At 41.6% G+C, this 12,165-nt stretch overlaps 1 protein-coding gene across 3 annotated transcripts in view; it reads left to right on the top strand.

The window, feature by feature from the left end:
- Positions 1–12,165, top strand: part of hdac4 (histone deacetylase 4) — a 128,783-nt gene that overhangs the window by 74,499 nt on the left and 42,119 nt on the right. For 2 of the 3 annotated variants that reach the window (XM_072397850.1, XM_072397851.1), the window contains 6 exons: positions 2,025–2,145; positions 2,769–2,887; positions 8,112–8,240; positions 9,859–9,965; positions 10,745–10,864; positions 11,249–11,462. In XM_072397850.1, coding sequence (XP_072253951.1) covers positions 2,025–2,145; positions 2,769–2,887; positions 8,112–8,240; positions 9,859–9,965; positions 10,745–10,864; positions 11,249–11,462 — 810 coding nt within the window. The remainder of the gene's footprint in view (positions 1–2,024; positions 2,146–2,768; positions 2,888–8,111; positions 8,241–9,858; positions 9,966–10,744; positions 10,865–11,248; positions 11,463–12,165) is intronic. The other variant, XM_072397852.1, reaches the window with a different exon arrangement.

The following is a 12,165-nucleotide window of genomic DNA, read 5'->3' as shown; positions in this document are numbered from 1 at the left end:
TCAATTTGTATATAAGATATCAGACAGAGACTTGGAAGAGCATTATTACCTTTCTATTATCTATCTTATCTATCTATTTCCTAAGTTAAGTGAACAATAAAGCTGCTGTTGAGAATTTGTTGTCCGTTGCAAAGTAAAAGGCAAGAACCAAAAGGTTTTGCCTTTCCACTTCTGATGTACAGTGATGCAGGATGATTTGAAGTGGATCGACATAATGATGAAGTAGCAGGATAATTCTACTCTGAGCTGGGAATGTGACATAGATGTCCACTGCAAATCGAAACCACTCACTGAATCCCATATTTTCAAACGTGGGGGACTCCAAACAAAGCACTGAGGTTGTAGGATTGTTTTCATTGATTCTTATTTTTTTCTTTGCAGTTTTTAACTTCAGACACCCAAATGTATGCTTCGAGGTACATAAAAAGTGAGCCCTTCGAAGGGATTTGTGTGCCAGTGATTCAGAGGTTTCAATAACCAGCTCTGGATAAAGCTGTCATGTTTGACCGAGTCTACAGTCATCTTCCTGTACGATGCTAACATCTGTTGTACCTGTGTTGAAGCGCTGCTGTGTTTTCACAGCAGGTGTCGGGGAGACTTGGCCCTTCCAACTCCTCTGTCACAGCACCTGCAGTTATGGCACAGCAGTCAGAGCAGCCTGACCTCACACATTCACCACAGGGACTATCACAATGAGACGGCCAAGACAAGGTTAGAGGAGCCAGACACTGAGGAGGCACATGTCCACGGTTTCACAGTTTCTTCTGCTTACTGCTGTTGTGTTGATTGTGGGGAGAAAAAAAATTTAACCAATAAAGTTAAAACCAGGCTAAAGGATAATAACATTTCAGCTTTATTTATATTGTTTTGGAAATCATTGCCTCTTTTTTGATGACAAGGTACCGACTGAGCGGTGGGGGTCGTTTGATAAAAATGGTATTGGTCAGACAGAGCAAAAACAAATTGTGTCCAAGTTTACACTGGACTTTTTTTCACGGTAAAAAATTCTGTCCCTCGTTGTCTCCTGTTCTAGATAAAGCTTTGTATCCAGGCAATGTGTTCAATATCACTCCCAGATATTGGCAATCATCAAGGCCAAACATACAACCCAACCGAACCAAAGCTGTACTCTGCCAAGGCTCATGATGATCTAACTGCAGAGCGCTTTTAGGATACTTGGATTGAGAAATAAAACTCCACTAATATTGATACATGACTGAGATTTCATTCAGTTGCTTGTTTTGTGGCCATTTATGTAGATTATATTTTACCAGAAAAGTCCTTTGGCAGAGTGAGCGCACAGCTTGATGTCTATGGAATGAGTATTGAGTTGTAAACGGGAAGCTTCATTAAGTACTGCACTATATTGCATAAAAAGCAGTCTCATAAAAGCCTATTTGCTTCAGTGGCAAGCACACGTATTGGGATGTCAGCACTTCCAGCTGCACTGTGATTTACTGAACATATATTAGCTGTTGTCACTTTCACTTAGTGAATTTAGGACTTCCTCTCTCAAGCCTGATCAAAGCCTGAGCATCCCATCACTCCTACTGTCGTGCTCTAATAAAACCATACAATCGCAGTTTGTCCCGATTTTCCGTTTACGTTTTTCCCAGAATAATTTCTCTCCTCACACTTTTACCCTTTTCTCTGTCTCCCTCCCTGGACGGTTTGTTTGGATAGCTGTGAAATGAGGGTGGTAATTGAGTAGAGACCAGGATGGGACTGTAACTCCTGATGTGTGTCTTTGAGTTGAGTTACATAGCGCTCCTGCCATCTGTGGAATTTCAATGAAACTCTGATGCAAGACTGAGCTCTATGTTTACAGTGGTTAAACACTCATCATCTGCCAAAGTGTGGATGGATATTGTGATAATCTCCATGTTAAGACTGTAGATAATAATTCAGTTAGAACCATTTTCCAGCAGAAAAAAAGGCAGAAAGGGTTTCTTTGTGTCTGCACAGAGTTGAGTTATGCAGAAAACCTCACGCACTGTTCCCCTGCTCTCTGTGTGCCTTTGCAGGTGCAGTGGCCAGCACAGAGGTAAAGATGCGACTGCAGGAATTTGTCCTGAACAAGAAGAAAGCCTTGGCTCAGCGAAACCTAAACCACTGTCTGCCCAGTGACCCACGCTACTGGTATGGGTGAGTGTCACCACTACAGAATAACTTATCGCTTCGGATGTTACATGCAGTGTAATCCTGCTGTGAGTAATGCATCTAATGATTAGCATTGTGAAGTTAGTACAAATATACTACACAGGCAAACAGTGTGGTGTTATGAACTCGTCTGTAGCTGATGTCACATTTGTGGACTGTGTTTGATGTGTGTGTATGTTTGAAGAGGGCAGAACGGAGGAAAAAGAAAATAGCAACAATGGCGTCTTTCCTGCGCTTTAAATAATTGAAGCAGTCAAACATTTCTGCATGGGCAGGTGTGACACATGTGGCTCTACATGACAGTTATCCCCATTTCCCTATTCTTCCCCTCAGTTCTTTTTTACACGTATGCTCTCCATTCATCTCTCTTCTCATCCTTTTCACTGTCTTAAAGTAAAACAGACTTGCTTCGTCCCTTTTTTTCCTTTCTTCTCTCCATCCTCAAAGTTGTTCACACTGCTGTGTTTTTAACGTGCAAGGAAGTTAGAATCTGTGGTTTTCACTTCCCCTTGTATGTGGGTGAGTATGTTTAGAAAAGAAGGTACAGTAGTAAATAATCGCAGATTATGCTTGTGGAATTGAATTGATTTTTCTTTTTTTATGTGTAGAAAAACTCAGCATAGCTCTTTAGACCAGAGCTCACCCCCCCAAACAGCACTGTTGGCGTACAACCATCCAATGCTGGGCACATACGACTCAAAAGATGACTTCCCACTCCGCAAAACAGGTAAAAAAAATGAAAGGCTTTGACATTTTTTTCCGCTACCTTGCATCCGCATTCCTCCTCTTCTTTGCCTGCTGAGAATGGAGCGCTAATCTTCTTTGTTTCCTGCTTTAGCAACTGGAAGTAAAATTGGCTCGTTATAAATCAGAGGTAGGAACCATGAGTCAGCCACTGGAGGATTATCAGGAACCTCATCAAAATTTGTTTCATGACCTCTCAAATTGTTTTAATGTAAATGAGGGAGGGGGGACAATAACGGAGCCACTCTTAATGGGAAAGTGATAAAACTTGAGACAAGTAAAAACGTTTTAAAGGCATAGTCACTTTCCTGCTGAGCATTTGATGAGAAAATTGAGGTTGATGTGAAGCTTTTGCTCATTTTATCTGAGAATAAAAACTGGAGATAGAAGAAAACTGTAATCGCATCATGTTGTGTTTAATGTGAAAAACTAGATTGTTCGAATGATAGCCTGTCACACAGTCAAACAAGACTTGAGGAGTTCTGAATCGTTGTAAAATGTAATTGTCCCTGGTTTAATGTTAGACATTACTCAGTTATATATGGTCAGCCTTTTGCTTCATCATCAGCCTCAGCATTTTTAGTGATGAAAGACATTTTCACTCCTTGATGGACATCACAGATCATTGTACTGAACAAAACAGCTCTTGAGCACCTTTGTGCCAGGGTAGCCTGGTAAAATCCCAATTCTTCCTTTTTGGATGTGTCAGACTGTTTCCATCTATCCATATTAAGAATTGCCAAACTGTGATTATTCGCTTAGCATCAGCTTTTGCTGCTGGTGCTGACCGCTTTCTCAGCTGGAGACCAAACTCTGTGTACTCTGCGATCTCGTCCACCTGCCATGAATTTCAGGCAGGGATGATTTTTCCTGGTATGTTGGTTCAGACTGTGGGTTTAAACTTTCAGGGACTCTATGCATGACTTCCAGAATCACGGTTCTTATTAACGGAAAGTTTGAGCTTTAAGTTGCACAAAGTACATATTACAGTGCACATTTAAACAAAATGATTCCAGCGAAGTTTGAGTTTTGAAGTCATTGGCTCATTATTTTGAGAGGCTGAGAAGGGGCTGAGTGCACACAGGCAGGCACACAACTTTTAAACTGTTGTGCCAATAGGGAGCAGACACAGGTCAGATTAGGCCGGCTCATAGAGAGATGAACTGTGTTCAAGAGGAAATGAGTGACAGCGACACACTCGCCCCAGCGGTGCACTCCTCTGACGTCATGATGACATTTTTTCCCCACGTTGGTCTTTTAACCGCGTAAATTCTGAATGCCCGTTACATTTTCTATTTCTGTGAAGCGAGTTGAGACTTACAGTGTGTTACAACAGGGCTTCATTGTCCAAGTGTGAGGGGCTTTGTTATAATGGCTCTGAGAGCACAGAGGGCCACTTTGAGTGCTGTGACAGGAAGTCTCCTTGGCCTTCATGACAGAGGCAGACTTGTCAAGTTGACCCCCTTCTTTCTTCCATACTCTGTAACACGGAGATTCCACGAGATACCACGTTTCATATTGAACACTAAACAGCAGTCATTCAGGAATCCCATCTCCCCTGATGTATGTGGATATATCTTTGTTGTTGCTCTCAATTAAAACCAATCACCCACTGATTGGTGAACTTGTGTGGACAGTTTAGACTTCCAGTTACTGTATGTAACGCAACAGAACTGACAACAACAGAATGGGTCGACTTTATGCCTGAAGTCAGAACTTCTCCCAGCTACAGGAACAAAAAAAATTCCTATTCTGTTGGAAATGCCAAATATACATACACACAACAGATATTTTGACAAATGCAGAACCTTCTGGGCCCTGTAAACAAATGGCCAATCCCTAAAACATCTGGCCATGGTAAAGATATATAAAAAAAACTCCATTTGTAGTATTGTCATGTAAACAGGGTAGCCACAGTTTTTGGTTTCATGTTCATCTCATCTGGTTTCATTTCACCTTTGTTGCCATGGCAACATGAGACGCCAGCAAAATAGGGCAAATGTTAATGTAATTAACATTATTTGTATTATGTTTACCCATAAATGTCATTAGTCACCTGCTTTATTGAAGAAGAGAAGCATAAGAAAGAGCTGCTGATGTCACTGCTACAGAATCCAACAGAACCAGGCACAATTGGACCCCTGTTTGGTGGGACAGCTTTGGGAGTAAAGTGGTTGTTGCTGCAGAATGGAAATAGAATTTTCTCTGCTGTCTTTGAGTGAGCTGCTTTGTGACAGATCACCTGGCAGTGTTGTCAGAGAAGTTATCCCCAGAACATTCGGTTTGTCAAAATGCCCGAATGCAGCCCCGAGGATAGAAAAGTGAACTAAGTCTGAATGACTAAATGGTGTCACTTACACAATTGATGAAGCCATTAATGTTATATATCCAGTGTCTGAAAAAGCCTTTAAATAGCTAAGCACCCCTGTTTTGTTGTTTCCAAGGTTGACAGATTTTGTATAAGGTCCTCTGGTTACCATCACCCACCTTCCAGCCAATAATGGACACTGATTTTAACAAACTCAAGTCACCTCCAGGAGAGGGCCTCATTAACTGAAGAGGGAACATGTCAGCCAGCTCTTTGTTAGTGAAACAGTTGAAAAGCTTGATGTTGGATAATTGTGTTATGGAAAAAAATGAAGATTCATTATATTAGAGTAATTTGAATCACAATGCCCTGTTATACAGAAAAGTGAAATGTAAAAAATCCATCAGTTTGTATAGCTGTATCTCTGCTTGTTTCTGTCCATCTAATCTATTTATGTACATTATTTCTCGGAAGCTCTGTTGATGAGTTTCAGAAAACGACCCTATTGATCTCCATACAGTAAATCTGCCCCCCTCCCTTTCATTGGCAGAGCAGCACGGCTTCCCCCAGCATGACTGAGCATCTTGGGACCTCTGTCTGTCAAACAGAAGAGCAGAAAATGTATGCATTTTGTATCAGAGAATCGGTTTCCCTATCAACTTTCTTTTACAGAAGTTTAACCTGGATTCTGTCTAGTTTAATGACTTGCAGAGAGATATTCAGTGATTTATATTTTGCTTCAGCATCTTATGCAAATCAAAACATTTAATAATGTCTCTGAAATTTAAAGCCACAATTTTTTTTGTCACTAGACTTTTTTCACATTTAAATACCATAAATAAATTACCTTGGATTCAGGAATGTTGCGACGCAGCCATGTCTCTTACATGTCATCAATCATTTTGGGACCATCTAAGTAAGTGTGTCTTATTCATCATCACTGCTACTTAACCTCAGAAGAAGAAAGGATGTGAAGTTTTTTTGTGCCAGAAATATCTTAAACTAGGAACGTAATCGTTGCTATAATGAACCAGTATTCCCTGTCCAATGGTTGCTCACACTGTGCCCATAAAGATTAAACCATAAAGGAAATAATTCCGGCAAAATAGAGAGGAGTGGGGAATGAAAGAAAGTGAGAGAAAGGAGAGCTCGGATGGAGGTGAAGGGGGGAGAAAGGGCTGAAGTGAAAACGCCGGTATCAGCAGTAAAACCAGTCTGGGCCCTCTACAGCGAGCGTGTTTGCACATGTGCACACTGGTGTGCTTTTGCCCTGTCGGCATTAACACCCTTCAAAGTCACTGCGTCCTGAGATGAAAACTCCCGTGGCGACTGTTGTCCAGCATGCACATGGCCTTCCTTCAGCCTACTTCTCCTTCACTGTCCTCCTATCATCCGTCTCATCTCAATCTCTCTTTTTAGATGTCTTGTCTGTATCCTTCCTCCTTTTATCCGTTATTATCAGCTGTAGACTCCAGTTCTTTTTGTAACGTATTACAAATCTGTAAGAATTTCTTAAAGAAGGATTGATACTTGTTTTGAGGGAAATATTTTGTCTAATCAATCATAATGAACCGGATGATACTATGACTGTGATAATTTTGAAATGTCAAATTAATACGTTATGTCGTATTACGTATATACGTTAATGTCAAATTAATAATAATAGTACATTCAGCGGATTAAAATGAAACTTTAATGCTTCTTCTCCTACAGTCTGCCATAGTGCTTCACTTCATCTAATGCGTAGTATTTTACACTTCCTGACCTCGTCCCTCTTAACAAAGACTTTAGAAGAGTGCCCTCCACTTAGAGGACACTCTGCTTTAAATAATTGAGCTTCATAAGTTCAGCAGCATTGTTCCTCTTAGAATTGACAGTACGATTGGAAAAAATACTTGGATGAGATAGATTCACAGTAGGTTTTCTAATCGCCACTCACGTAAACGTATGATGACAACTTGCACCTCTACAAGTACAAAAAAGTACTCTTTGATTCCAATTCCACAAAATAATTGTAATACTGAATAAACCACTACTGTGCGCAAAGAATCAATTGCTTCCACTTGGCTGTACCAAAATGCCCCGCCGCCTGCTCTGAGGCTAATGAACATTGCACAGTCTGTTTGATACAAGGTCATGGGACGAGCATTGGGTCAGCTGTGGGTCAACCATCCAGCTTTAACTGAATGAGCCGAGGGAAGCCCATGGTGGAGGAGATAAAACTGCTTGTGTTTGCTATTGTCTGGCAGTGAGACACCACAGCAAAAATTGCCCAGAAAGGGCCAGGTCCTGTCCCTGACACCATGCATGCAATGCCTGCCACAGCAAATAAGAACATCTATTTTCAAACTTGGACTAACAAATATGGGGCCATGCATGCTCACACAAAATGCATACAAACGCGATTTTTTTTTGGTAATTGAAAATGTCTGGAATCTGGTAATGTTCATTAGCAAAGTATGGAGGCAGCATCATTAAGTAATGGGTCAAAAAGGCTGCCAGTTGGCTGCCTCCTATGTCGCTATGGTGTTTTCCATTGTCACAGGAAGATGGCTAACCTCTGCCCCCGAGTCTGTTGGCCAGCACATACACAGTGGCCTATAGGGACAAACTCATTAGCACCACTAAACACTAACAAACAATCCAGCAGTGTTTAGAGGGGCTCTATTTTTTAAAGCATTTATTGGGTGCCAGCAACACCTTTGTAGTTTCAGGATTAGTGTCTCAGTTTAAAATCAAATGCTTGATCTGGAACAGCTTAGCTCTCCCAACTCGCCTATGTGAAGTAAAGGCGTGTGAGCTGTACTCTTTCTCTTCATTCAAAGTAATAGACTGAATTTCTCTTAGGTTTTGAGTTCTCTGCACTTTGTTAAATCTGTACATGTTTGCACTTTCTCAGCATCTGAGCCGAACCTGAAGCTTCGTTCCCGGCTAAAGCAGAAGGTGACCGAGCGCCGCAGCAGTCCTCTGCTCCGCAGGAAAGATGGACCCATCACTGCTGCCAAAAAGCGATCCCTAGACGTGGCTGGTGAGTTCACCTTTTGCAGAATTTTATCAATTAGATAGATATATATCTATATATAGATATCTATATACATATTCACTCACCGGCTACTTTATCAGGTACACCTTGCTAGTAAAAGGTTGGACTCCCTGTTGCCCTCAGAACTGCCTTAATTCTTCGTGGCATACTTTAAACAAGGTGTTGGAAACATTCCTCAGAGGTTTTGGTCCAGATTTGTTAGGTTTGTCGGCTATGATGCGAATCTCCCGTTCCACCACATCCCAAAGGTGCTCTGTTGGGTTGAGATCTGGTGACTGTGGAGGCCGTTGGAGTCCAGTGAACTCTTTGTCGTGTTCAATAAACCAGTTTGAGATGATATGAGCTTTGTGACATGCTGCACTATTCTGCTGGAAGTATCCATCAGAAGGTGATAAAGGGATGGATATGGTCAGCAACAATACTCAGGTAGGCTGCAGCATTTAAACAATGCTCAGAGAAAATATCCCCCACATCATTACACCACCAGCCTAAACCGTTGATACAAGGCAGGATGGATCCATGCTTTCATGTTGTTTTTGTCAAATTCTAAACCTACCGTCTGAATGTCGCAGCTGAAAGTGAGACTCGTCAGATCAGGCAACGTTTTTCCAATCTTCTATTGTCCAGATTTGGTGAGCCTGTGTGAGCTGTAGTCTCAGTTTCCTGTTGTTAGCTGACAGCAGTGGCACCCGGTGTGGTCTTCTGCTGCTGTAGCCAATCTTCTTCAAGGTTCCACGTGTTGTGCGTTCAGAGATGATATTCTGCATTCCTTGGTTGGAACGAGCACTTATTTGAGTTCCTGTTGCCTTCCTATCATCTGGAATCAGTCTGCCCATTCTCCTCTGACCTCTCACATCAAGAAGGCATTTTTGTCCACACAACTGCCGCTCACTGGATATTTTCACTTTTTCGGACCATTCTCTGTAAACCCAGAGATGGTTGTGGGTGAAAATGCCAGCAGATCAGCAACTCGTCAGACCAGCCCATCTGCCACCAACAACCATGCCACGTTCAAGGTCCCTTAAATCCCCGTTCTTCCCCATTCTGATGCTCGGTTTGAACTTCAGCAGGTTGTCTTGACCACCTCTACATGCCTATATGCATTGAGTGGTGGCCATGTGATTGGCTGATTAGCTGTTTGTGTTAACAAGGAATTGTACGGGTGTACCCGATGAAGTGGCCGATGAGTGTACAACATCCACATATATATTTGTGTATGGATAAGACCATATTTTATGCATAATTCAGGCCACAGCATTACTAAGTGATAGGTGAGAGCTGTGATCACTACCTAATTGACGGCTTATTCCACAGGTTCTCAGTCACATTAATCCTGCTGTAGGACTGACCTCTATTTTCATGTCTTAATCCATTTCTGCTCAGCCTAGCCTGTATGAATGAATTAATTCTTTGAATTATTCATTTTGATTAGGTTTTGCATATAGAAGTCACAGTCACATTTCACTGCAAAACACTCTTTAGTCCTTGCCAGCAGATAGGTGCTTGTTAGCATTTCATGTTTTTTTTTGTTTTGTTTTTCCTTTAGTTATTTTTTCTTTGTTGTAAATATTTTAGACTACTTTCTGTGTTGTGTGTATGACAGAGTCTGCATGCAACAGTGCACCCGGCTCAGGTCCCAGTTCCCCCAACAACAGCTCCAGTAACATCCCCAGTGAGAATGGAATCCCGATCTCCAGCAGCCCAGGAGAGGTAAACAACATGTATCATGGCATATGTGCATGTGTCTGTTGGTGTTTTTTCTGTTACGCCCACCAGAGGACACCTTGTAGAGATTATCAATGTATTTTGTTCCAGATCAATTCAATTCAATTCAATTCAATTTTATTTATATAGCGCCAGATTACAACAATTGTCATCTCAAGGCACTTAAGTAATATAGTCCAATTCAAGCCAATTGGAATTCAATTCATTGTAATCATAATCCAATTAATTCATATAGAGCTAATTCAAAAAATTAATATCCTAGCTAAGGAAACCAACAGATTGCACCGAAATGTGTCTTCAGTCCAATCTCCCGTCCTGAGCGTGCCTGTGGCAACTGTGGAAAGGAACGACTCCCTTTTAACAGGAAGAAACCTCTGGCAGAACCAGACTCAGGAAGGGTGGCCATCCACCTCGACCAGCTGGGGTTTGAGAAGACAGAAAAGAGGGAAAAGAGGGGGGAAAAACACCATAACGCCATTCAAAGGATATCTGTTGGAACAGGGAAATATAGGTTAATAACCACAATAATGTCACATGTACATAAAATCAATTTTGAAATTAAACAGGGGGAAAAAGAGAGCAAAGTGAGGAAAGGTGTGACAGATGAGGTCCCCCTCACAAATGCTATGTCTGTTCTGGGTGCGTGTCTGTTGAAGTGGATGATGTAGTGTGAAAAATTCTGTACTACTAATAAAAATGTGTATACTTGGTGACTGTTCTATGTGTGTATTTCCTGTAATGTCATTGTGGATGTGTGTGTTTAGACCTCTCTGCTTCAGAGGCTGGCTGCGAGGGAAGGTTCAGTTAGCCAGCTGTCTCTTTACACCTCACCTTCTCTGCCCAACATTACCCTAGGACTGCCAGCTACGGGCCCCGCTAGCACTGTGAGTACACCTACTACACAATATTAAAACACTGATACTATAAAAACTTACTGATAAAGCATGTATAATTTGAAGAACATTTAATGTCCACCGGTAAAGGGTATGTGCTTGTTCGTAAATAGACCAATTGCTGTCACTGACTGTTTGCAGCGGAGAATGATGCTGAGTGAAACAGTCACTGAGTTCTATTTTTGGCAGGGTGGGTAGAGGTTGCAGAGTTTACATTATCACTGATTTTTATTTTTATTTGGGCTTTTCATGTCTCTTCCCATCTTTCTCAATCTCACTGCCCACAAGTCACATTTGACCCTTCTCCCACTCTGACCGTCTTGCTCCCTTTCTGTTGTTTTCTCCCTCTCTTCATCTCAATCTCTTTGTTTGTAGATGGTATCAGGACATCAAGATGGTGAGAGTCATCTGGCACTGTCTGCGTTACAGCAGGGCATTCCACTGACCCCTCCTTTTCTTCCCACTGCCCACCTGTCTTCCTACTTGGCATCTTCAGCCCTGGACAGGGAGGGGGTTGGAGGGGGCACAGCTGGTCACAGCCCTCTTCTTCAACACATGGTGCTCATGGAGCAAAACCACAGTCCAATAGGTCAGTAGTCGTAATATTTACATTACATTCTTTTCTTCTCATCCATCTGTAGCTAGGGTTTGAGTTATTCCTACCTTATGACTCATCACAATAGTTAAATACTAAAACCATATGTTGTATGATTCCCTGTGTAATATGAACAAACAGTTCAGGTTCTAGTATTTGGACAGTGATGCACCGAGAAACCCCCCACCAGAGAAGATTGAAAAGGGTTTTCTGATGAAAGACAGTGAATCTAGATGATTTTAACACATTTTAGTGCAACTGTTTAGTTTTTTTGTAGTGCACAGTTGTGCCTGTGTGGATTTTCTCCATTAACTCCGGTTTCCTCCCGCAGTCCAAAGACGTGTGCAAAGTTAACTGGGAATTCTAAATTGTCCGTAGGTGCATGGTTATGCATGCTTTTATGTCTCTTTGTTGGCTTTGTAATTGACTGGTGATCTGTCCAGTAACCCCAAAACAAGTCAAAGCAACTCTGTGAATTTATTTTACATTCTGTTTAATTTCTGCAATGCTCGTAATTCTCTTTATTATTATTCTATTATATTGCATCAATGGAATTTCAGAGATTTTAGGACACATCACTCCAGCCTGCACAGCACAAGGCACTACAGAGGCCCCTTCAGGGATTTCAGAGATTTTAGAACCAAGTAATTCTTTCCTACTGCTGTGAAATGGAAATGAATACAGAAGTACCCAAATT

The sequence above is a fragment of the Leuresthes tenuis genome, unplaced genomic scaffold, assembly GCF_036924035.1.
Source record: "Leuresthes tenuis unplaced genomic scaffold, fLeuTen1.0.hap1 SCAF_12, whole genome shotgun sequence".
In the NCBI taxonomy this organism is placed as follows: Eukaryota; Metazoa; Chordata; class Actinopteri; order Atheriniformes; family Atherinopsidae; genus Leuresthes; species Leuresthes tenuis.
The sequence above is the reverse complement of the archived record's forward strand: the minus strand, read 5'-3'. Positions and strand labels throughout refer to the sequence as shown.